This window comes from Saxophila tyrrhenica (assembly GCF_035928015.1).
Source record: "Saxophila tyrrhenica strain CCFEE 5935 chromosome Unknown scaffold_18, whole genome shotgun sequence".
Classification (NCBI taxonomy): domain Eukaryota; kingdom Fungi; phylum Ascomycota; class Dothideomycetes; order Mycosphaerellales; family Extremaceae; genus Saxophila; species Saxophila tyrrhenica.
The window spans coordinates 55,278-79,540 of record NW_027041750.1 but is presented as its reverse complement, the minus strand read 5'-3'; the positions used below and the strand labels follow the sequence as shown (position 1 = coordinate 79,540).

At 55.6% G+C, this 24,263-nt stretch overlaps 10 protein-coding genes across 10 annotated transcripts; 5 read left to right on the top strand and 5 right to left on the bottom strand.

The window, feature by feature from the left end:
• Positions 1-1,167: 1,167 nt before the first annotated feature.
• OSH3 (Oxysterol-binding protein 3) lies at positions 1,168-4,258 on the bottom strand (the record flags this gene model as incomplete). The annotated part of the gene is made up of 2 exons (XM_064806665.1): positions 1,168-4,167; positions 4,223-4,258. The coding sequence occupies 2 exons, from the start codon at positions 4,256-4,258 to the stop codon at positions 1,168-1,170; spliced, it is 3,036 nt and encodes a 1,011-aa protein (XP_064654970.1).
• A 493-nt stretch (positions 4,259-4,751) lies between these two features.
• Positions 4,752-6,001, top strand: ARP1 (centractin- actin- protein of the dynactin complex; the record flags this gene model as incomplete). The annotated part of the gene is made up of 3 exons (XM_064806664.1): positions 4,752-5,054; positions 5,109-5,916; positions 5,970-6,001. The coding sequence occupies 3 exons, from the start codon at positions 4,752-4,754 to the stop codon at positions 5,999-6,001; spliced, it is 1,143 nt and encodes a 380-aa protein (XP_064654969.1).
• Positions 6,002-7,472: 1,471 nt separating this feature from the next.
• LTR77_009435 (uncharacterized protein) lies at positions 7,473-7,964 on the top strand (the record flags this gene model as incomplete). The annotated part of the gene is made up of 1 exon (XM_064806663.1): positions 7,473-7,964. One exon carries the CDS (start codon positions 7,473-7,475, stop codon positions 7,962-7,964), a length of 492 nt encoding a protein of 163 aa, XP_064654968.1.
• Positions 7,965-9,538: 1,574 nt separating this feature from the next.
• Positions 9,539-10,214, bottom strand: LTR77_009434 (uncharacterized protein; the record flags this gene model as incomplete). The annotated part of the gene is made up of 3 exons (XM_064806662.1): positions 9,539-9,897; positions 9,948-10,058; positions 10,193-10,214. 3 exons carry the CDS (start codon positions 10,212-10,214, stop codon positions 9,539-9,541), a joined length of 492 nt encoding a protein of 163 aa, XP_064654967.1.
• Positions 10,215-10,464: 250 nt separating this feature from the next.
• LTR77_009433 (uncharacterized protein) lies at positions 10,465-11,187 on the bottom strand (the record flags this gene model as incomplete). The annotated part of the gene is made up of 2 exons (XM_064806661.1): positions 10,465-10,733; positions 10,785-11,187. 2 exons carry the CDS (start codon positions 11,185-11,187, stop codon positions 10,465-10,467), a joined length of 672 nt encoding a protein of 223 aa, XP_064654966.1.
• An 822-nt stretch (positions 11,188-12,009) lies between these two features.
• On the bottom strand, positions 12,010-12,627 carry LTR77_009432 (uncharacterized protein; the record flags this gene model as incomplete). Its single annotated transcript, XM_064806660.1, has 2 exons — positions 12,010-12,074; positions 12,123-12,627. 2 exons carry the CDS (start codon positions 12,625-12,627, stop codon positions 12,010-12,012), a joined length of 570 nt encoding a protein of 189 aa, XP_064654965.1.
• Positions 12,628-13,803: 1,176 nt separating this feature from the next.
• Positions 13,804-15,159, top strand: IDP1 (Isocitrate dehydrogenase [NADP], mitochondrial precursor (Oxalosuccinate decarboxylase); the record flags this gene model as incomplete). Its single annotated transcript, XM_064806659.1, has 3 exons — positions 13,804-13,835; positions 13,893-14,686; positions 14,741-15,159. 3 exons carry the CDS (start codon positions 13,804-13,806, stop codon positions 15,157-15,159), a joined length of 1,245 nt encoding a protein of 414 aa, XP_064654964.1.
• Positions 15,160-16,673: 1,514 nt separating this feature from the next.
• On the top strand, positions 16,674-17,611 carry LTR77_009430 (uncharacterized protein; the record flags this gene model as incomplete). Its single annotated transcript, XM_064806658.1, has 2 exons — positions 16,674-16,880; positions 16,946-17,611. 2 exons carry the CDS (start codon positions 16,674-16,676, stop codon positions 17,609-17,611), a joined length of 873 nt encoding a protein of 290 aa, XP_064654963.1.
• Positions 17,612-19,289: 1,678 nt separating this feature from the next.
• On the top strand, positions 19,290-19,951 carry LTR77_009429 (uncharacterized protein; the record flags this gene model as incomplete). The annotated part of the gene is made up of 2 exons (XM_064806657.1): positions 19,290-19,358; positions 19,409-19,951. 2 exons carry the CDS (start codon positions 19,290-19,292, stop codon positions 19,949-19,951), a joined length of 612 nt encoding a protein of 203 aa, XP_064654962.1.
• A 253-nt stretch (positions 19,952-20,204) lies between these two features.
• Positions 20,205-23,489, bottom strand: LTR77_009428 (uncharacterized protein; the record flags this gene model as incomplete). Its single annotated transcript, XM_064806656.1, has 4 exons — positions 20,205-21,240; positions 21,287-21,514; positions 21,570-22,829; positions 22,882-23,489. The coding sequence occupies 4 exons, from the start codon at positions 23,487-23,489 to the stop codon at positions 20,205-20,207; spliced, it is 3,132 nt and encodes a 1,043-aa protein (XP_064654961.1).
• Positions 23,490-24,263: the final 774 nt, after the last annotated feature.

The window sequence follows — 24,263 nt, the reverse complement described above, 5'->3', positions numbered from 1 at the left end:
CAATCCATCGGGAGTGGCAGAAGAAGGGCAGGCTTTTCGCATCTTCGCTTCACCCAAGACAAGCCATCGACAATGCCATCTCACGATGAGGAGAGAGGAATTAGTGAGCGTGCAGAGGACTTTCTACCCTAGTATGCCCAAGAATGTTTGCAGCGGTGAGCATGACCTTCCCGGAACCCGCTTACACGTGTTGTACGACACCTTCTTACCTTGGGTAATGTCTGCATCCAGGCACCCGATCGTCACATACCCGGTCCAGCTTCCAGCTGCCCCGGTCTCTCATGAGTTGTACCTTGCCTGCGCAGATGTGAAGTCTCCTCGTTGTGCTCCAACTTCATTTCCCTGTTCTCTGCCTGTACAACTAGGTTCTGATGCTCCATGTTCCAGAAGTTGTGGAGCAGGTTGCGCAACGGTTGTTGTGCTCGTGGTTCTGCAGAGTAAGCTTCCCACCAACATCCCTCCGTCCGGCGACCGCAAGCATCTCGAACGAACATGAAAGTAGCAGCAAGGAGACTTCCGCGCCCCGCCACCCTGGTCTCGGACATCTGCTCTCGCATCGACACGGCAACGAGTGTCCCAGCTCAATCAACCGGCATCGGAAGAAGAACACGAATAGAGGCGTGTTCTGCAGAAAAGGAGAGATTAGTGTGGAGGGAGAGGACTTTGTACCTCTACCCAAGAATGTTTGCAGCGGTGAATATGACTCTCCCGCACCTCTCGCATGACACCTCGAACTGTTGCGCGTTGGAAAAACGCGTAAAGTTACTTACCGCTGACAGACCGCCATCCAAGCACCTGATCGTCACACACTCACCAGCATCCCTCCGTCGACCGCAAGCATCTCTCTCTCTCTCTCTCTCACAAGCAGCAGCGAGACTTCCGCGCCACGCCACCGACGCCGCCGTCGAAGGAAATTCACGATGCCCGCTCACCACTCTTTCCTTAGGCCCTCAGGAGCCGAAGAGACATGAACAGCATCCTGCAGAAAGAGAGAGGATTAGCGAGGAGGTAGAGGAGCTTTATACCCCTACCTTAACTAAGGATGTTTGCAGCGGTGAATATGACTGCCCTCTCACGGTCTCTCGTGACTCTTGCCATACGCTTGTACACCACCACATGATCAGCCCAGTCGTAGGTCCCTCCCCTCCATGCCTTCGCCACTAAACACTAAACCTCAAAAACCTCCCCAACCCCCCTCCAATCCCCCCGTTCCCTCCGCCCCCAATACCCCTCCACCTCCTCCCCTTTCAACCGCCACACATCCTCCCCGACCCCCTCCACCAGCTCAAAAAACCTCGGCTCCCACACCCTCCCATGCGCTTCCAACACCTTCCTCCGCGCGCGCTGGCGCTCTTCCAACCGCGCTTTCAGACCCTCGGCTTCGTCCACGGCGTTGCGTTCGAGTGCCTGCTGGTCCGGACGTAGTCGCGAATCCGTAGCTGGGAGGTGGGAGGCTTCGAGGGGCGTGGTTTCGTTGAGGCTGGCGGCGAAGGACGTGAAGCCGTACATTTTTGCGGAATCAGGGACGAGGGGGCCGACGGTCCAGATCTGTACGCCGGTGTCGGTTCGTTTGAGACCTTCGGTCCATTTCCCTGTGAGGCCGAGGGGTAAGGGAGCGTCGCCTGCGGCAGAATCGAACAGCTGGACAGAGACTTCTTCGCTGCGACCGGAGAACATGCCGCCGGCTTTGAAGGTGACGACGGCTTTGAGGCCGCCGGTCTCGTTGGTGATGGTCATGCTTTGCACGGGCTCGACGTACTTTTCTCCTGCAATGACGTTGCGCAGGAAGCAGGTTGCTTGGTTCCAGCTATACCTTTCGCCGCTTTCGTGCAGCACTACTCGCGCTCGTCCTTCGGTATTGAGTTCGACAGATTTACCCCAGAACTTCTGCACGGGTTGTGGAGCTTGCGTGAAACACCATCCTCCATTCGTCAGACTGTCTGCTTGACACGCCATGCGGACAGGGTGGTGTGAGACTTTCTCGCTGACGAAGCGGAACCCAAGATCTTCCCGCACAAGCTCGTAGGTCTCGCCGAGCATTGGGTTGAATGGTTTGCGGATGGCACGTTCTTTGACGCGGGAGGCGGCGAAGTAGGAGATGGCGAAGGCGGTAACATACATGAGTCTTTCAGCTGGTGTAAGGGACGGTGCAGCAGCGGAGTCGAGCAGAGGTGAGTACTCCATGCTTTCGGCGAGACGTTGGAGAAGAGAAGTAGGTTCGTTGGCGGTGACGGGCATGGAGACGGTCGAGAGGTCTTTTCCCGCGTTTTTGCGGAGGAAGCCGATGATGGAGGGAGGTGCTTGCTTAGGTGGGGAGATGGCGGTGCGGCGTTTGACGGGTGGATGCGGCAATGGCGGGATCTTCTGTGGGCGAGTAGGGAAAAGTGGTGAGTGTGCTGTTTTTGGCGTTCGGTTAACAGCAGAGTCGGCGGCCGCATCGCCAGCGTCGCTACTAGTGTCCGACTCGACGTCAGAGCCGTGCTCGAAGAGCAGTTCATCGCGCGCTTCTTCAAACTCGCTCGAGCGTCTGATGTTGAGTAACTGAGAAGGGCTCATCGGTCCGTCGCCATCTTCAGCATCGAAGAACTCCTGGTCGACCGACTCAATAGACATGCGGGTGCTCGATCGCTTGAGTGGTGGTATTCGGCGGGCTCTGCTTTCAGCGACCAAAGCAGCAAAGTCGGTGACAACATTATCCAGATCTCTCAAGAGCGCCATGCATCGCTCATGCACGTCATCGTCGACAATTGGAGCCAGCTTTGTCATACTAGGACGCTTCTGGATCCCTGGTGTTCCGGCTGGCATGGGCGACATGGGACTCATTGCACCCGCAGGTGTAGGTACCGCCAGCTGAGCAGAGACACTGCGCCTTACGAGTGCTGCCGGACTACGGTCTGCACTCGCTCGGCGCTTCCAAAATGGTCGCCTCTCCTGTGGTTGCTCGCCAGTCTCTGGGAAGTATGAACCGATCGATTCGTACGAAGATGGGCTTGGCGCATTGCTACTGCTCTGGGTGGTTGTCAAACCTAGACCGACGCCATTCGCTCCCAGTGCATATTTCGGATCCGTGTCCTTGGCAAGAGCACGCACAGCGTCCCTAGTACCAGACACTTTGCTCACCAGCTGCTCTACTCTCGCCCACTCCTTCTCTTCCGCAGGGTTGATGATAGGAGGCCGAGTCGTCCCTTGGAGCGTCGCCGCTGGCGTTGCAGACTCGGATATCGCACTCACGGACGCTGATGCTCGTTCCAGCGCCTCTCGCCAGCCCGCAAAGTCCTTCTTGTTGAGAGCTTTCAAGTGCCACACCTCGGCTCCAGAATCAACGGAGAACTCCCGTGTCTTCTCGTTTGCGCCAATGGCAGCCAGTGACAGCGGTACAGCCCCTCGTAGTCCAGATGAGTGTCGATTCCGATAGTACGACAGAGTTGAAGAGGTGAAGTCGAGCGAGAAGAAGCGTTTCGCATAGCCCTGCCCCTTCTTCCTGCGCTTCTTGTTCAGGACTCCAGTATAGAAGCTCGTGCCTTCTGAGCCTTTGGTCTCCACACCCTTTCCCTTCGAGTTTGGTCTTGGATCCTCCAGAAATCCGCGATGCAGTCCGTTCGTCTGCGGAAGCGATTCGTTCGAGTCGGTGATTGGATGGAGTCCAGGACTGTAGCCCTTGCCAACACTACTGGAGCTTCCGGCCGCAAATGCTTGCGAATAATGTAGATGGTGACCCGGCTTCGGCGGCGCATTGATGCCGTGCGTCATGAGCACGAATGTGACCGTTTTGGACGTCTGCTTGGAGAAGGTGTTGTCGAACACCAGCCCATACATTCCTCCCTCTCCATCCAGCACGTCATAGCGTCCCATAGACACCTTGTCCGCCTCACACCTCCCCGTCCATGCTACTGACTTCAGCCCAATGGCTGTAAGCTTCTCCACCACATTCACCGAAGTCACCGAAGCTCTTCTCGCGCTCGTCGTGCTGACCTGGGGTGTGCCATCAACGCCTGGTGTTGGAGGAAGTTGTCCGGTCGTCTCTTCCGTTGTGGGGATGACCGGCGCAAGGCCATTTTTCGTGCCGGGATGTTTGAAGATGCCAAAGTTGATGCTCTTCTTGTTGGGCTCGACGGACCACGATATGGACTGCTGGTCGGGGACTTGGATCCAGCGGACGACGTAGCTCTGGAGGTAGACCCTGGGGTTAGCATGTGATTGTGGAGATGTGGGTTAGACGTACCCTTGAATGCACCACTACCCGCTCAATACCTGCCATGTTGTCGTTGCCGGGCAGGGATCATACAGGTGGAGGAGTTGTAGTAAGCGGAGGCGCATCCATATACCTCTCCTTGCCTTGCTGGAAACCTGATTGTTGTCGGCAACGCGCGGACTTTATTCAAGAAAAGGCGTCCGGATCAGCAGTCACTTCGGCCGACTGCTTCCCTGATTCACGCCGGCATGGTCGACGGGTGAGATAAGCTCGCGTCACTACTAAGTCTTGCGTGAATAGCAATAGTCAGCTGTCAAATGTAGAGAACGGTCTCGTGCTGACGATCCGGAATCAGCCCACTGGAAGCTTTGGACCCTGGGTTCCGAACAAGGCAAGAGCCAGGCACATGTGTTTCCTTGGCGCGTTTGAGATCGCGTTTCCAAAAACTTACCCATTCACTCTGTCCATACCACCCTTCCCACCCACCATTCCCTGAACGATGCGTCCCAGCGCGCTCTAGCACCGTGCGCCTCGACGCTCCTACACACCCACCACCACCATGGCCGACCTCCACAACACCCCCATCGTCATCGACAACGGCAGCGGCACCATTCGCGCCGGATACGCCGGCGAGGACCTGCCCAAATGCTTCTTCCCCTCCTTTGTCGGCCGGCCGAAACACACGCGGGTGCTCGCGGGTGGGTTGGAGGGTGATACGTTTATTGGGAATAGGGCCCAAGAGTTGAGGGGGTTGTTGAAGATTCGGTATCCGTTGGAGCATGGTGTGGTGACGGATTGGGATGATATGGAGAGGATTTGGCAATATATCTATACGGATGAGTTGAAGACGTTGAGTGAGGAGGTACACATCAATGCTTGGACTGAGGGAGGATGCAGGAGCTAATATGGAGAGCAGCACCCCGTATTACTGACGGAAGCCCCCCTCAACCCCCGCCAGAACCGCGACACTGCCGCCCAGATCCTCTTCGAGACGTTCAACGTGCCCGCTCTCTACACCTCCATCCAAGCCGTCCTTTCCCTCTACGCCTCAGGCCGAACCACAGGCGTGGTCCTCGATGCAGGCGATGGCGTCTCCCATGCTGTGCCCGTGTACGAAGGCTTTGCGATCCCTAGCAGCATCCGCCGCATCGACGTCGCTGGACGGGACGTGACAGAGAACTTGCAGCAGCTGCTGCGCAAAGGAGGCAGCGTCTTCCACACCAGCGCTGAGAAGGAGATCGTGAAGCAGGTCAAGGAGAAGACATGCTACGTCGCGCTGGATCCGAAGAAGGAAGAGAAGGAATGGATCAATGCTGGATCGCGAGGGAATGAGAACAAGACGGTGGTGTATGACCTACCTGATGGCCAGAAACTGAAGGTCGGCATTGAGCGGTTCAGAGCGCCAGAGATCCTCTTCGACCCTGAGCTCATTGGTCTCGAATGGCCGGGTCTGCATCAAATCGTCGTCGACGCTATCGGACGGACAGACATGGACCTGCGCAAGGCGCTGTTCGGCAACATCGTGCTGTCTGGTGGTTCGACAATGATCAAAGGCTTTGGCGACAGATTACTGCATGAAGTGCAACGACTGGCGGTCAAGGACATGCGTATCAAGATTTTCGCGCCGCCGGAGAGATTGTACAGTACCTGGATCGGCGGCAGTATTCTAGCGGGCTTGAGCACGTTCCGGAAGATGTATGTGACGATTGATGATTGGCATGAGAGTGAGTATACATACGAACAACATGGGATGGAAGTGATGCTGACGATGTGATAGATCCAGAGATCATCCACCAGAAGTTTGCGTGAGAATGGTGAACGCAAGCAGGCTGGCGAACAGATGGGAGCTCAAGCTGCACATCGCATTTCAGCCACACTGAGATGGGAGCCACGCCCCTCGGCCGTTGACGTTTTCTCAGGTTGCTGTCAACACGTCACGAAGATGACGAGAGTCATTGCACGACTCGAACAGCACAACGAGAACGCAAGCATGATCGCAAGACTTCCAACGTGACCAACTCTCCGGTCAATCCTCCGAGGAGCTCCCGCCACGTCAACCAGACATCAACACAATCAGACTTGGCCACAACCTTCATGGATCTCCGCACTCTCCGCCCCGCGCCATCGTTTCTGTCTGTGGGGAAGCACGCTCCAAATGCAGTAAGCAGGAACCTTGGGCTACCTTGGGCTATCAAGGAAGTACCACTAGCCAATGGGATGAGACGGTACCTGCACAAGGGCAGGAGTCTCGTCAGGGAGACGGGAGATGATCTGGTGATCTTTGCGAGGGGAGGAACACGTGGATGTGCTTTGCGGTTTAGCTGGAGGACCGGACGGAACAGTGGTATGCAGCCAAGTATGAGCAATGCGAAAAGTCTTCAGCTACAGACAACCGTGGACGAGGACGACTTCCGACGATCGCGGTTCGATGTCGTGATGCAGATGTCCTCCTGTGCTATGCTGTATAGGTGGTATTCTGGGGGTAACAGGAACTCGATCGTTTGGTACGCGACTCCGCACGTGCTCCGCGTGATGTGTCAAGGTTTTCCACCGTTAGCGTTGTAGAGCCGCTTCGTGCCGAGACTCGAAGACTTTGCTGTATAGGTACCTCCAGACGTAGTAGACATGATGGGTGCTGTTGTTATACGTTCTAATCGGTTTCGTGATGGCGTTTGAGCAAAAGTGAACAGTTCCAGTCATCCTATCCATCGCCACAACAAAAAAGGTATCCGCACCGCCTGATCGCATAAGCAAGTCATAGACACAGACACAACACTGTCTTGGCTCCGAACCATCCACCTGACCTCCTCGGGAGGCGTCAGCGGCTCAGCCGAGCGGATGCACTAGCTGTTTCTCGGGGGTAACAGAAACCTCACTCTCCTTCACGCTTTCCAGTTAACGGAAGCCGCTTTCCAGTTAACGGCAATGTCGCTGTCGCCAGCCAAGTTTTCTCTGCGTCGTGCACCGCGTGATGTTCTTTTGCAAATTTGCATGCCAGGCTTTGATGCGCTGGTGAGGAGGCGAGGGTTGGTGGTGACTCCGAGAGGGTTTATAAGTGGTAAGGGAGGTAGGTTGGTGTTTCTTTGAGGGCTGTCTTTGCTATACCATTACGCTTTTTGAGTCTATCTATCTCTCTACTACTGCTTCGCCACTGCCTTTGGAGAGGAATTAACTACTACTACGACTCATCTGGAATACAATATTACAACCCATCCTCAACATCAACAACAACACAACAACCGACACTCGACCACACGACCGACACCAAAGAACGGAAACCATGTCCCGCAACCTCTCCCTCGTCGAACCCCACCCCTCCGTCCCCTCGACCGGCGGCTACGTGCACGCCGGCCGCGGCGGTGCCGGCAACTACAAACACTACCAGCCCTCCACCCTCACCTCAGGCCCCTCAGCCACCGGCCCCGCCTCCCGCATCTCCCTCTCCAAACCCTTCTCCAAACGCCCTTCCGCACCGCATCCAACCGGCCGGGGAGGGGCAGGGAATATGTTCAAGCCTTCATCCACAGGGCCGGGGGAGGAGGAGCGGGTGTTCCAGTTCGATGAGGAGATGGTGCGGAGACGGGAGGGACAGGGCGTGGCGCCTGTGTATCATATTGGGAGGGGCGGGGCGGCGAATGTGGTTAAGGAGGAACGGCCGGGACGGACGGAGAGGGTGGGGAGTACGGCGAGTGTGCTGAGTTCGAGTTCGGAGGGGAGTGGAGGGGGGAAGAAGGAGGGGGCGTTTGCGAAGTTGGCGAGGAGGTTTTCATGAGAGGGTGCATGAAGCTTTCGGCTTTGCTTTGGTATAGCGATGCGTCGGATCTATGGGTAGTGGGCCGGACTGGGCTGGCGGACAGCTGCGGGTCTGGGTGGCGTTGAGGGGGCATCAAAAAGCATTTTCACCTGGCGTGCCATGGCATGACCACAGCAGCAAGGTGTTTGGGATCAACGGAGGAAAAGTGTTTTATGGGTGAGCATCATGACTGTCAGACATAGCTTCTACGAACGACGAGAGACTTGAGTATCAATCATACTGTACAATCCTACCATCGTGTCCTGCACTTTGCTGATGACATTATGTCGTAGTCTTTCGTCCTGGGCTTTGGCTTGTGTGGTTCGCATCTGGAGTTGTCAGGCTGGAGCGATGCCTTAGCGCGGTACTTGTATACCACGATTGAGCTCCATGGCAGCAAGGCTATGGCTATGCGGTGTCAGCTAGTCGCTTGTGCACACCTTCAGTCACAGCCTTCCTCGACTGATCAAAATGTACCTCATACTGCTTGTTACTCCAGCTGAACCAAAACATCGAACACCGCTAAGCACATTTTCTGGGACGGACGATAGCTCGTAGGTGCGCAGCAAAGCATGACCAGTGCTTCGACGGAATGTCTTGGGCTTACTTTCGCTGCAAGCGGGACCGTGGACTGCGCATCCGTCGGTGCACAATGTGCCTACGTGGCGTGTACGGACGGTGATGGGGACCACTGCTACAGCATCGATCCAGCGGCGGGATACCCAGCGGGTACCTAGGTCGATTTTGGAGCCTTTACTTGTTCCGGCGCTACTTATTGTCCGCTGGCGTATGATGTGTATGGCAGACGGACATCAACGGGTCCATACATTCCCCCCAAACCGCTGCTTTGGCCAGAAGTGCAACGATGCTGACTGAAATGACAGGTGTTGTCCCACTCCTGGCTGGCTCATATCTTGTCCGGAAGAAGTGTGCTCTTGCTACCCTCTCTCCTGGTTTGACCAGTTCCTTCCACCTCTATCCCAGACCAGCCTTTCGTCGGCCATCTCAGCAGTGGCCACATCCACGATCGCAGGTCTGTCGATCTCGAGCACGGCGACATCGACAGTCGCAGATCCATCACAGTATTCGCAGTCTGCTGCCTCTACACAACCAACTACGAGCCCTGCAGTACAGCAGGCTGGGGGAGGTGGCCTAACAAGGTCAGACAACATTGCACTGGGAGTAGGTGTTGGACTCGGCTTGCCGGCGACCCTTGCTGCTCTCTTTACGTGCTATTTGACACTATTCCCACGAGGTCGAACTAGAAGCTTTTGGTAAGAGACGTCCGCGTACGCAGACGGATGTCGGACGACTACAAGATGCTCACAACCCAAGACCGTCGTACCGAGGACGAACCAACGCTGCAAACCTCCGACACTTGCTACGCCATCTCGAAAGTCTCTCTCCACGATCCGCCTGCTCTTTCAATGATGCCACGACGGTACCTTATGATCTCTCAACACACAGAACGACCACACAGGAAGCGAGTCGGCCCGGATGTCGACTTCTGCTTATACACCCGTCCATCCGCAAGCGACTCCACCGCCATGACTTCATGACCATCCTGGAAGGTAACCGCCGGGCCCTCTCTTCGGCGTCTCACGCTCCCGCAGGAACTCTGCTACACCCTGCAACCCTGACCGTCCAGTATTAGATGCCGGCCGAGGCTGCTGATCATCGTCATCGTCGTCGTCGTCGTCGACAGCTTGCGGAATCGAAGCGGTGCTACGAGAGGGCGTGAGTACGTCGAAGCTGGATGAGCTGGAGAGGATGCCCTCACGGAAGTCGTCGACACGCTTTCGTTTCCGCCCACGATCCGCGATCGATCCTGGTGAGCCGTTGTTGCTGTTGTGGCTTGGGTGGTCGTCACCGTCGTCTTCTTCGGGGCTGGCGCCTGTGTTGAACTCGGCGACTGAGGATATGGTTAGCAATGACATAAGTCGAGAAGTGGAAGGTACTTACATGCGTCCCCAACAGAGCTCACGATGCGCCTGGTCTGAGAGTTGAGTCGTTGTCGGAGACCATCAAAGCATTCAGACGCCCCGGTCTCGGTTGACTGTGAAGGTGTCAAACCTGCTCGACTGTTTCGCTGAGGACGGACGGAGAGGTGGTGGCGGTAAGACTTCCTGGGTCAGGGACAGCAGGACAATGTAGTGGTGAAGAGTGAGGAGAATCAGTATCTGCGCTGTTCTCGCTTGCATACGTACAAAGCTCATACTCCTGAGTCATTCCAATTCCATCAATCCTTTCAAATCAGCCGAGCCTCACGTAGTAAGAGACAAAATTGACAATGCATGCAACGTGACGGGATGCGATCCAGATGCCACCAGAAGTGGGTTGGGATGGACCATCTTCGCCTCCCGTCCCGGCCTTTGTGCACAAACATCCGGCCATCACTCTGTGTGAGCCACCACATGCTCCCACGTACTCATTCTCCCACAAGTTGTCATCAGTGCCTCTCATCTCATCTCATCCCGCTCTACTTCCAGTCGCTGTCAGCAAGTGAATCAGTGTCGCTGCCGGCCAGTGAATCGCGATGGCTTTCGGTCAGGGAGCCGTGGTCGCAAGTACACCCACAATCGAGCTCGTCGGAGTCCGAGGTAGGAGGCGTGAGGATGACAAGGCGGCTTGGTCGGTGGATCCGGACGGAGTACACGCCGGCACGGGGATCGATGTAGATGGTCAGACGGAAGGATAGGCTCTCTGGTTTGAGCTTGCGTTTGATGGTATTGGCGCAGGATGCGGCGGCTGTATATACCATTAGTGAAAACATTCGAAGAGGTGGTTAGCGTTGCCTACCGTAGCGAATCGCATTCACGCTCCCGCCGGCAAACTCGTCGATTGCGAGCGGGCTCCGGCCGGTTGGTCCTCTGCCCAGAACGACTTTCTCAACAAGCATGCACGTGATGGTGTCAAGGACCAAGGCGGCCACAATCACCGGTACCAGGGGACATATCTCCTCGGCGAAAGAACAGCCGTCATTGGCGAACTCGAGACATTGGACGATGTTGATGAGAAGCTCTCCAATCGCGCAACCTGCAGTGACGCTCAAGAGGACCCAGACGACGGCTTCGATGATCACAGCCGCAGCAAAGGGAGAATGTTTGATGATGCTGATGGCGGCGATGGCACACCAGAGAGACGTGATGACAAACAAGACTGATAGTAGCATGCTCGAGCTGATGTTGCTGAGGTCCGTCATATTGGCTTGAAAGTGAAGCGGCCAATGGAGTGGATGTAGTGGACAGGAAGTTTTGCCAGGCGCCTGAAGTTGAGAAGAGAAAGGAGATGAACGGTGCAGATAGTGGCAGTAGTCCTGACGTCTGCAACAAAGAGCCGTTTGCAATGCAGAATTTAGCGGTGAGACCTTACTGTGACTTGTAATCAAACCGCCTCATCGATTAAACGCAGCTTTCCCGACATGAGTGGCCTCCCGAGTTGCCAGAACCTCATTAGTCCCAGCGAAGCGGTAGGCAGTCAATAGTGCTGCCTGATTCATATGGTTCGTTTGAAGGTCGTCAATAGTAAACGAGAAAGACATCTTGCCAGATGTGCGCTCGTTGTACTTGGACTACCAGCTCATTGTGCCAATAGGCTCGTTAGTGGAGGCGAACATGTCTCATTGATGGTAGTACATACATCACGACCCTGATCTGCAGTGAATAGCCATGGATGAAGCTGCTCAGTTCTTGTTGCGAGTCGATGTAGATACATTCTGCAGCCTCCCGTGCACTAGAAAGAACCCTGTCAACATGCTCTTGGCTAAATCAGTTGTGCAACCACCGTGCGTAGCACGTCATGCATTGAACCACGAAGTCCAAGCCATGCCGTCTGCTCAGAAGCGAAATCAACCTGTACGTGAACACCGTAATGCTCACCAACTTACGACGTCCGATGCACAATCGCATCTGCAAGCCCACAACCAATGACCGTCGCTGAAAGTCCAAACAGAAATTAGTGCGAGCCCTTTCGTCCCGCCGCAAGGTCTCAAACGGCGGATCGAGCTCGAAAATGTTGGCCTAGATCAGCAGGACTTGATGGTGACGGTCTGGCGGGCGTGCTGGTCATGCGTCGCTGGGGTGGTTCGTGCTATATCGATGTCAGCAACGTTACAAGATGTGTCCAGCGAGTACTTACATGTACATTCGCAGTGGCGAGAGCCACACGCCAAGCATGGCAGGGTGGTGAAGGAGTTGAATACCGCAAAATTGTCTGGCTCCGGTTCGACAAGTCCGAAAGCCAGCCATTCGATGAGAAATATGGTCAAGAACGCCGCGGTACGGGATCCGAAGATTGTGATTAATATCATCATGGATTGGGCCGCGAACTGACCAGCCGGGTGTAAGGTGCTGAACCTCTCTTCGTTGTTGAACGTCTCGAGTATGACAAGCACACCGAACACTATCAGGATGATCAGCTCCGTCAGGGCGGCTGCGAAGTTTATGATGCTGGGTTTGGTGGACGCCGTAGTAGCCTTGAGCTGCTGAGCCATATGCAGGAGCGAACGGATGAGGCAGATAAGCAGCCATGGCGAGAGACAGGCGGCCAGAACGAGCATGATGGGTAATGGGGACCACGTCGCTGGCTGTTGAGATTCATGTGGCCGACCAAGCGAGCTGGAGTTGGCTGAGTTGGCCGACATTGTAGGTGATGCTGGTGAAGAAGATTTCTGGCAGATGCTAATGGTTCGAAGACGGCTGCTGAAGAAGACGCCACGAAGAGAGCAGTCACTTTTTGTATCATTCGGTATCGTAGGGTGAATGCCAGAGAATATATCTTATTCCTTTCGGGTGTCTTAATAGGACGACGAATGCACGGATCTGTTGCAGTTAGTTCAGGCTGCCATATGCAAGTCGGCTACGACAGAACAACCCTTCCGATATTGCGGTGAATCACTGGCGGACCTCCCCTGTGAGACCGTTGAGCGTAACGGACCACTCTAACGCCATGCGGCGCCCGCGTTAGCGGAGAGATTGATGCCGCAGAAGATTGTCCGATCTGCCCTTCTTTGGTGGGTTGAGACCTGTGTCAACTCCTGGTTCAGAATCTCTGGGTGTCCCGAATTTGGATCCGTGTGCTCCAACAAGACATTGCAGAGCCTCGTAGCTGCACCTGGACCTTGAGCAGGCAAGTCAAGAACTGGACCTCATGGCCTCTGCGCCTCTGAGACCGGTCACTGGCGTGCATGGAAGAATACATGTCGTCCAAGGAAGCGATGCAAGACAGTCCTACATGCTTGCTCTCTGAGCCCCCTACTGGCCAGCTCTGAACACATGTCGCTGGTCTGCTTCGTTCGATCGAGATTCCACGTAATTGGCGTGTGCAGCCTTCCGCTGGAGCGTTCGATCACTGCATCATCCAGCCGTGTTTCTGGCGAGCTGTTGCAGCACGACATGCCCGGTCTAGGGTTATTCGGAGATGTTATCAGCGTCTGAAGCCAATGGAGAAGGTCGATGGTGGAGATCAGAAGTGAGGTGAGGTGAGGTTGTGACATCGGCCTCTTCGGCTATTTCCGGCTAAAACCCAGCCTCCGGCCTCCACTGCCATCCCCGCAGTCGCAGTCGCAGCGAGAGAACGGCGGCAACGAGACGAGGTCGGCGCACTTCCCGTCATCCTCGGGCCATGCAGACACGCTTCGCTGCTTGACTCTCGGAGCTGTATCTGCGGAACTCTCTTTTCTTCTTCTCGCGTCGACATGACTTCTTTCGTACGTCGCACCGCCTTTGCCGCATCCTCCTTCTCCTCTCCAGCTTCTGTCTCCGGCGGGGCACGTTCCTTTCCAAGGCCAGTCGCGGCGAAGCTTGTGCAGCGTAGGAACATGGCGAGCCAGATCCCCAAGATCAAGGTCAAGTAGGTCGAGCGATAAGACTGTGTTGTGTGAACGGGCGACTGATATGCGTCGGGTAGGAACCCCGTCGTCGAGCTCGATGGCGACGAGATGACCAGGATAATATGGAAGGACATCAAGGACAAGTTCATCTTCCCATACCTGGACATCGACCTCAAGTACTACGATCTCGGCCTCGAGTACCGCGACGAGACCAACGACCAAGTCACCCTCGATGCGGCGGAGGCGATCAAGAAGTACAGTGTTGGTGTCAAGTGCGCGACCATTACACCAGATGAGGCACGGGTGGAGGAGTTTAAGCTCAAGAAGATGTGGCTCAGTCCGAATGGCACAATCAGGAACCAGTTGGGAGGGACAGTCTTCAGGGAGCCGATTGTCATTGACCGTATTCCACGGCTGGTGCCAGGCTGGAAGAAGCCGATTGTCATTGGCAGACATGCTTTTGGCGACCAATACCGAGCCAAGGACAGCGTGATCAGGCAGCCTGGCAAGCTCGAGATGGTCTTCACACCGAAAGGTGGTGAGCCAGAGCGGATAGAGGTGTTTGAATTTACCGAGAAGCATCAAGGTGGTGTTGCACAGACACAGTACAACACTACCGAGAGCATCTCGGGCTTCGCGCATGCTTCATTCAAGCGTGCAATTGACCTGAAGATTCCCATGTACATGTCGACCAAGAACACCATCTTGAAGAAGTACGATGGCCAGTTCAGAGACATCTTCCAGGAGATCTACGAAAAAACCTACCGCAAGCAGTTTGAGGACCTGAAGATCTGGTACGAGCACCGTCTCATCGACGACATGGTGGCTCAGATGATCAAGAGTGAAGGCGGCATGTTGATCGCGATGAAGAGTGAGTTTTGCGCAAAACTGCCCCACCATCAGGCTTGACACTGACTTTCTGTAGACTACGACGGCGACGTCCAATCCGACATCGTCGCCCAAGGCTTCGGCTCCCTCGGCCTCATGACCTCCGTCCTCATCACGCCCGATGGGAAGACCTTCGAAGCGGAAGCCGCCCACGGCACCGTCACGCGCCACTACCGCGAGCACCAGAAAGGCAACCCCACCTCCACCAATCCCATCGCCTCCATCTTCGCCTGGACGCGCGGGCTGGCGAAGCGCGGCGAGCTGGACGACACGCCCGAGCTGGTCAAGTTTGCGGAGAGCTTGGAGGAGGCGTGCGTGCATGTGGTGGATCAGCAGGGCATCATGACGAAGGATCTGGCGATCAGTTGTGGGAAGAAGGATGATTTTGTCACGACGGGGGAGTATCTGCAGGCGGTGGAGAGGCGGATGCGGCAGGTGCTTAGTGCGAAGCTTTGAGTGGGTTCTTTTAGCTGTTTGAGTGGGTGAACGTGAGGTGTGTGCAGTGGTGTGTGCAGCTTTGATGCGTGAGAGGCGTGGCAGAGCAGACGTGATTGGCGTAGACAGGCCTGCAATTGCGTGAAATCTCAGCCGCCCTGGCCCTGGCGTTGTCATCCATCCCGCGTTCTTCAAGAACTCCCTAAGCGATCGACTTTCGACAAGCACACGCGCTTCGATCCAATTGGTTGCCAGTCGCATGGTATGTTCGCACGTGTTTCCCACGTGGAGATTGCAGGGTTCATGCGTCATGTTGAGCTGAGGGGTCTCCAGGATCTCAAGCCTCTTCGCTTTTCAGCTTCTACGCGCTTGCGTCGAATGTTCCAAAAGCAACACCGTGCACGATAAGGCTTGAAGACGCAAGTGGACAGCTACTGCAGCACACCCTTCGGTGCGTGGAAGTGGCTTCTGGCTCCAGGGTCCACTGGGCCTGTAAGCATGAGCAGTGGATGCACGATTGCCTGAGTTCGACGGGCAGATGGAGCAGCCAGAACAGCGCATCGCTAGGCCGCACCACCCCCACACCTGGACGATCTATTCTGCCGAGTCATGGACGAACAGGGCATCTCGGACGTCGAACTCTATCTCATACAAGATCCTCGCATGAGGCGCCGCCGCACCGGCCAGAGCTGCCAGAAAAGATGACGCTGGCGTGGCTCTAAGGTTTGAGACGGCGCAAGCGGCACGTTACTGGGCCCGCTCGACGGCGCGAGAACTCTGTTTCAACCATTGACAGCACCCTCTCCGTCTTTGGCGTGTAGGGTGGGAGATGACGCCTTGCAGCTCTACTGAATCCTTCAACATCCCGGCCGACCACGTGCTGTGATGAGAGCTTTCGACATCCTGAACATCCGGACGATCTCGTCTGAGCTACTGGGCCGGGTCGTGGGATGATCTCTCCCAGCGCTGTCGATCCAATGGCTCAATCTAGCCCTGTCTCAGACTGCTCCGCCGATAGCATCACCTCATCGTCCGTGAAGCTAGACGCTCAGCCAGCTAATCGTGCAAGCATTTTGCGCAAACAAGCGTGGATTTTGCATTTGCCTCGACCGCAGATCTGCAGTTCTCATCAAGCCGAGTCCATCTTGTCTCAATGCGGTTCCTGCATCTACGTTTAGCGCAATCTCCTCGCATGGCTGCCACGTGGTTGCAAGGATCATGGAACAATACTCGGATCGCTTGCCGCTCCGGTGTGCTTGAAGACTACGATCGCTGCCCCATGCTGCTGTGCGACGATGCAAGCATGTCGTCCTGATGCTGTGCCCCGTCTCCCCGTGCAGTGGTTTTGTGCAATTCGACGTGCATCTGAGATCGAGCTCGGGGTCGAAGTATGGTCCGTCCATTGGTGAGGAGGGTAAATCATGAGCTGCGACGTCCGGTTCGGCGAGAAAAATGTGCACAAGACATCGAAGCCAGTCCATTAGAACATTTACCTCCACCAAATCATCAGTAGCCTCCATCTCACCACCCTGACAATGGAATCGTCCCATACCCAGCATCACGAACCCTCTGGTGAACAGACGTCCTCGACTGCCACCGGCAATGCTCAGCAAGCGTCTGAGTCATCGAATGGACTCGGCGTCTCCATGTCTGGAACCCAACATCAATCCTCCTTGTCCGACAATCAGCCTCGCGACCGATACCAACCCACAGCAGGCCCACAGGCACAGCTGACCGCTGCCGTAAGTTGATTGCTGGTTGGCTCATTGACGTTGCAATGGCAGCACTGACTGACGCGGCTGTTCAGATCTATTCCACGAGTTCGACGACTAGACAATGCTTCCGCCAGAGCTTTGCCGAGCGTCAATCGAGCGCCGGCCACGTCGAGTCGTTCGAAGCCACCTTCCCACATCCTGCAGGTGAGCGCTTGATGTCCGACCCAAGGCAGGCTGCTCGAGAACTGGAAGAGTGCTGTTTGCTCTACCAAGCGAACGAGCCAGCATCGGCCAGTCCTATGGAGCGATGGGTGGCTGCTTCACCGGAAGACGAACCCACATATGTGGACTGGATCTCCTTCCTGAGAGCATACCGACCGTACCACGGGTATCAAACAGCTGTCGGAAGAGCGACATCCAGACACCACCATACACTGGCGCAGGAGACGAGTCCGGGTCACAACGGTTTGCTGGAGCCAGCAAACCAATCGCGAATCACGCACGGGGCCAGCATTGAAAGGACTCCAGCCAGTATGCCGCTGGAGACAACACGCGCCGTTGAGGAGCGCCAGCGTAATAGCTGGCTGGACTTGGATGATTCTGCGTCTCCCGCGATGTCGTCGTCTGGAAGTGGGGTTTCGACGCCAGAGCACATAGATCAGGAGTTGCAGCCGAGAGATCCTGGAGAGATGGTTAGGATGATTATTGCGACGTTTGGGGCTGTTGGTTCTGCTGATGGATACGGTCGTGGCGAGTGAGGTGGATGACTGTTGGATTGCCTGTGCTTGAGACGTGTGTGGTATCACGGTGCATGAGTTCTCGTTTGCGTGGATTTCCATGAAGCGCTATGGATTTTTGGAGGTTGCAAACTCATACTGCCGACCTTGAGATGGTGTGGTCCACAACAGCAAGACAATGTGTTGGAATGATTGTCACGTACCAACCACACGCACCCGTCTCAGTTCACCAGGGAGTACGCTCGCTAGCCGGAGTAAAACCCGCTCTGTCATCGTGCCTCTGAAGTTGCTCTACAAATGTTCAGCCTCAGGACCGAAATGGAACGAGACGGCTTCGATGAAACAGAATCAAAGGATCATTACAGCCAGGTCTCGTGAGCCAATTGTTGGTCGTCGTAGCTTCCCGAGCATGCCATTCGCCAGCCTTACAACCAGCCCTGCCAGGTCCCAGTGCGTTCTCGCTGGAGCTGAGCTTGAGCTATCCGTAAGCGGCAGGACGCTAGAAAGAGATGGAAGCTCGGCTGCTGAAACGGCGACAAGGACCAGAATAACTTCTCGTACCTCCTACTTCTGCGCAAGAGGTGCATTGAAGTGCATGTGCCTGGGAGGGGAGATGGGGATGAGAATTGTCCAGTCACGCCAGAGCTGAATGAATGGGAGCCAATCGTTCAGGTGCCTGATCATTGCTGCATAGTTCGCGCATGTCTGTGCGATGCGTTCCGCATTGCTGCCTGAGTCTAGTTGTTGATTGACGGCAGCTCGCGTCCTGTGGGTTTCCGCAAAGCGGGTGTTCGCATCGAACAGCAACATAGATGACGCCCGCGGCCGGCACCATCCACCATCAGACTATCCTAATCTTCCTATCGAGCAGCTGACCTTTTCACGCTAGGGCCATCATCTGCAGGGGTCTGCAGGTTGTGCATCTGCACGAGCAAAAGAGGCTTCGTCATGGGGTCTTTGGAAGGGCAGAGTTCCATGCGTATTGCAGTACGACAAGATTGAAGCTTGCGAGATGACGAGCGTTGGGTATGCGATGATTCCAGGCATTGCAGCGCTTCGGCATTGCTCAAGAAGTGAAGAGCGAGCGGATGATGTTGGTGGTTGATTTAAAGACGTACCGGTCCCTGTGAGAGTTCAGCGAATCGCGGGTTCTGCCGCCGACTGAGTGGTTGAGCCCAGGAAATCGGATGTGGCGCTTAACTCTGAACCTGACGCTACCAGAGTCTCGAGAATCCTTCCTGGTCTAGAGGCAGATATGGCCTTCAAAATAGCTGCCCACGTCACCTCGGAAACCCTCAAACTTGGAGAGGCCTCAGTCTAATGCGCCTTAGATGATGCGACCCCTGCGGGACGCTTGCCTGCTGTTGAGACCGAAGATTCGACACGAGCTCAGTGGTCGTGCCGGAGAGTGTGTGAGCAGACCTACGACAATCAAACCTGGTATGCACGGCTCAACGCCCGCGGTAGTTGGAACGAGCTCGATGGTGTTTCAGAGTCCCATTGCACCCTCGTCGCCCCGTTTCTAAAGCTGGAGAGCGGTGACGCCCTTTCCGTCGGCTGTGGTCGTTGTTATAAGAAGTAGGCCGTCGCTCAGTATATTGCGGTTCAACCACATTCAGCTTCCATCCTTCCATCACCTTCATTCTTATCTAGCTTGTATCTACTCGTTCAATCAGCACCACCACCAACATCACACACAATGGCTCCGTCGTTGCTTACAGAAGACAACTTGCGTTGCCATACCTCCGGAGGTAATGCCACGAGCACCGTAAGCCATACTCCATCTTTACCCAATGGAACACGCTGACCCAACCTAAGCCTGACCTTGCCCGCGAGGCCAAGGCCTTGATCCACCGAGAAGCCGCCCAAGCGGCCGACAGCCATCACTATCTGACCTTGCACGGCACTCTTGAAAGCTGCACATATCCTTGCCAGAAATGCATCGCAGCAGCAGGTCAAGCCTTACAATCCGGCAATTTACTCGCCGGCATTCAGCCTGCTGGACCGACTGGCCTTCAACCGATAGAAACCTTTTCGATACCAAGCCATATCGAAGATCCGTGGTCCTTCCACTCGAGTACGCAGCAGAGCCGTGCTGCTGTTGGATACGGATCCCATCAGAGCTCCCAAGCAAGAGCCAACGCAGCGGCCGCCGGTGTTCGCGAGGCGGAATTGGCAGGCCGTGCTGCCACGGACGCAGGCGCAGAAAAGAGCTTCGACACCAAGAGCGAAGAAGAGGCCGATGGCAGTCATCAGGGTTCTCCGAGGGTCGGACCGGTCGCTGCTGGCCAGCCTACTGCAGCTCGGGCCTCGAGCAAGACTGCGAGAGAAGGGAAAGGCGTGACGCAGTCTGTGCTCTAAGAAGTGCCGAGCACTCGACGAAGAGGTGGTCGGCGGATAAAGTGCTGGACACCCTTCCAAGGATCGGTCGGTGGAGGAGTGATGGAGGGTTGACCGGGCAGATGGATGTTTTAGTCGGCTTGCGTAATGTGTTTGAGACGCACGCCTTCGGCTGCAATGGTAGACAGTATCGAGACCCTGAACATTCTTTCGTCCGAGTGACCGCATCCACAGAAGAGAATTCACACTCCATCGTTAGTGAATTCGCCAACACTCACTCGCCGTCGGAGCACAGATCAATAACCTCCGTCCGCTTCGCCGCAGGCGCATCAACAGCCTCTTCCGCCTTGCGCTTGGCACCAGTCGCTGCCGATGGTTGCTGATTAAGCGACAGCGGCTGCAGAACACCTTGCGTTCGTGCCCTCGACAGCGCCTCGAACCGCATCCCACGGATATCATCCAGCATGGCCGGATGCTGCAACAGCTGCCGCAACCCCTCCGGCACAGGAAATTCTCGCAACAGACGAAGTACTTCATCCCGTTTACCGGTCCAGGATTCATGAGCAAGACGCTGTTTGCGGTCCGTCTTTGTGATGACGAGTACGGCGGGTCTGCGGGAAGTGTCGGTGGCGAATTCGTAGTGCTCGCGCGCGAAGTTGTAGTCGTAGTTGCCAGATGTGAGGTGCATTTGTAAATGTTTCCGTCTCGGTGCGCCCATCTTGAATTGCCCAACAACTTGTCTGCCGTCGGCAAGAAAACGGGTCAGCTCCTGGCAGTCCTTACCGCCCTCATGGCTGATTGCTGGCCTGACCCAGTTCAGGGCGAGAGGCGGTTCGGCGCCGACATAGTCCAGCACCAACCTGACCAGGACGTTTGTGTAAAGTGTTTGGATGCAATGGCCGTATGGTCGCTTCAAAGCACTCAGTGCGGCGACTTCGACATCGCGAAGCACGGGGACCATGATGGATCTGTTCTGATGGCCATCAATGCGCTGGCAATGAGCTACAAGGACGCGACAGATTGATTCAGTCTCATGAGGAAGGCCAGATTCCAGTAGGGCAGACAGTACGGTGGCAAGGTTGCAAGCGAAGTCGTTGTCCGAGACTCCGCCATTGTGCCGCGAGCCGGTCCGAGCAGTGGCAGAAACACTCATTAGAGTGCATTTACTGAGGGTTGCACGCAGTATGCCGTAGAAAACTTCATCAGCCATTGCCGGTGAGAAGCTTTCGTGGGCAGTCAAACGCCATCGGGCAAGAAACGCCATTGCGAAGCGTGAGTCAGCAGCAGATTCTTTGACGACAGGCACAAGACTGAACAGCGTCAGTAGGTGTCTCATACTCGAACGGGGCGACATACTGATCCCCGAGGAAATCTTCTGACCCAACCTTAACCCCTATGTCTGCTAATGTTGGGCCACCAGACTCCGTGTCGAAGGCTTTGGGTTTGCGGATAGCACTGGCTACTTGGTCAAGGATCCAGGGCCGTACAAGGGGATTTCGCTTGCCCAAGTCGCTACCGAACATGTCTAAAAGGGCGTTCATCGAGCTTGCCAAGAAAGGGTACTTGGACATTGCCTGGTTGAGCCTGTCACATGGTTCAGTGTCCTTGACTGTCAGAAGTCTATCTTCGCTCAACTCACACTTCTCTAGCCTCCTGCTTCTCCGGACCTTCCAGTGCTCTGGCCAAATTCTGCATACTGGCCTTGGGCAGCGGATTGTCACCCCTCTTGACAGCTTCGGAAAGCGCGTGGAATTCGCCAATCTGTATCAAAGCCGCGACAGCACTGTCAATGACATCTTCCGGAAGCGATCCGTAGCCATAGCTGGAAGTTACACTCGCTGCATCGGATTGGTTCTTGCCGATTACAAGCGTGCATATCTCGACCAAGTCTTTCCTGTGCTGAGGACTACAGGTCTTCGCCCTCGAGACTGCCTCGTCCAGTAGGGGTCGCACATTCGCTTTGAAAAGACTTCGTCCGCGCCCAATCGAGCGCAAAAGCAGACCCATCTTGTTGCGGCGTGGCACGAGTACCAGCACCGCGTCGCGATAGAAGTGGGTGGAAGTAGCGCCGTCGTTGCCGGTGTAGCCCGAGTAGTCCTCGTCGTCGGGATCTCGATCGAAAGCATCTGTTTGCACGATGGAATGTTTGGAGATCTCGAGCTCATCCGCAAGAAGCCGTCCATCCATGTGCAGTAGCCTTCTCAACGCCAAATTGTGGTCGAAGACCTCGGTATGCTCATGGAGGTCGCCAGTCAAATGCGCTGGCCCGTATTCATCCTCGTCCTCGTCTTCGTCTTCGTCCTCATCACTTTCATCATCGTAGTAGTTCCACCCTCTGCCCCGGGACATGTAGCTGCGACTCATGCCATACCTATCGTACGGATCGTACTCTTTCTCGCATTCTCCCATTACCGAGCGTTCCACATTCGCCAGGTAGACCTCGAAGTCGTATCTTGCTCTGAGCTGCATCAATGCTTGAGCGCGAAGCTTGTCCGCTCGTTTCAAGGCTTCGAAGCTGAGGCTGGCATCCGTATATTGATGCTCCAACACGTAGACGAGTTCGTTGTCCTTGCTCGACGGGTCCTCGTGGGTACGACGGGACCATGTCTCCAGTGCTTGGTCAAGTATAGTATTTGCTGATGAGTGCGTGGCTGCCGATGGCATTGACAAAGCAGAGGAGGACTTCACGAGATTGTAAGCTAGAACCAGACGCCGGCCTGCGGTGACTTCTTGGATCTCGTGGACTCCATCAACGTACCACGCCGCGGAACACGGATGGTACCTGGTAGTAGAGAACTTCCTCGTCTGACCAGAATGGCGAAGCACAATGTCACCTCCTTCGTGTGCAGACGGCAGGCAGACGATCATGGTTCCAAACATTCCAGGAGCTTTCTCAGAGCTAGTGGGCTTCACTAGCTACCACACGAGTGTGTATGTTCAAGGTGACATACTCTGTGTGAGGCTTGAACATGGCGCCTTTCTCGTATAGCAGCAACTTGTACAGCTGAGCATCAATTGTTGACAGCTCATCCTCAAGGCCAAGCGCTCTGCAAGCCGCGGGCAGGAGGCTAGCTATCAAATTCTGCCACGCATCGCCATGCTGAAACTTGAGCTCGCTGGGATGAATTTCCCATGTCCGGCGGAGAGAGGTGTCCACCATCGTCTGTGGGCCCTTTCCGAAGGGTGCTTCGTGGCTAGCAGCGATGATTCTGTTGGCGTCGGAACTGGTGAGAGGCAGCCCGATAGGCATGCCGTTATCCACAATCAATCCTGGGGCTGAGAAGTTCGGGATCCTATTGAAAGTCGCGAAGCAGTCGTTGCTTTCCAGGAGCTCGAGCGCAGTTTGAAGAGGCATCTTGCACGCCTTGAGCTTGCAGCGCGCAACGCGGTCGTGGTCATCCTCTGATTGTGCCTCACTGTAGTCCTGGGCGTCGCCCTCAGGGTCGGAGCCATAAGCTGCGTCAACGGTAGCCGTCTCGCACAAGCCACATAGTCCCTTCAACTCCGCCAGGTCGTCGTCCGAAAGTGGTGCTCTGCAGACTGCGCAATCATACCGCATCTCGAGGTTGGAGAGTTGATTGGCCTACCTTCTGATCATACAGGAGACTCTGCTCTCTCCTCGTGACATGTTTTGATCGTTGGGTCCGTGCCGTCCACAACGCGTCGCGGTCGCGATCCTGGCTCGGCAGTGGCCTGGACGATGTCTACAATGCTTGCCATATCGAAGCCGCAGGCCATCCTTTGTCCACGCAAGACACGGAAGAGCGCATCGACGACATTTCATCAGCAGCCGTATGTTGGCGAACACCGGGTCGTATGCAGCATTTACGGGTACCTCCCTCCGCCCTCGCCTTCACCTTCCATACCTCGGCCCGATAAGCTTTCTACGAGATCGATACCGATACCGCGTTCCCGTCACCCGTTGCACAAGTGCTGACAGGCAAAGGAGCTTCGTTCAACGTCACCCAGTCTCAGTCTCACTCTCGTCAAACTCCTTCTTCCTTGGTGTCACAAACATCCCAAGGACCGTCCCATGAACAGATGTTGTCTCGACGCCTGAGAAGCGGACATCGACCATCTGCCCCACCGCCGCTCAATGTACCCAAAGCAGCTTCCTATTCGGATTCGCGTGCGTGCGGCTGCTATGCCTCATCGCTCATAGCGCTCCCAACCCACGCGCAGCGTAGCATCGAGCTTGACTCTCCCAAGCAGAGCGGGACCTTGCGGGAAGTCGTCTTGGTGCTCTTGATTCGATGGTCCTTGCGGTACCTGCGTATCTCTCCACCGGGGCTCGCTGGGCCAAAGCAAGGACTTTTCTGTGCATTCTTCCATT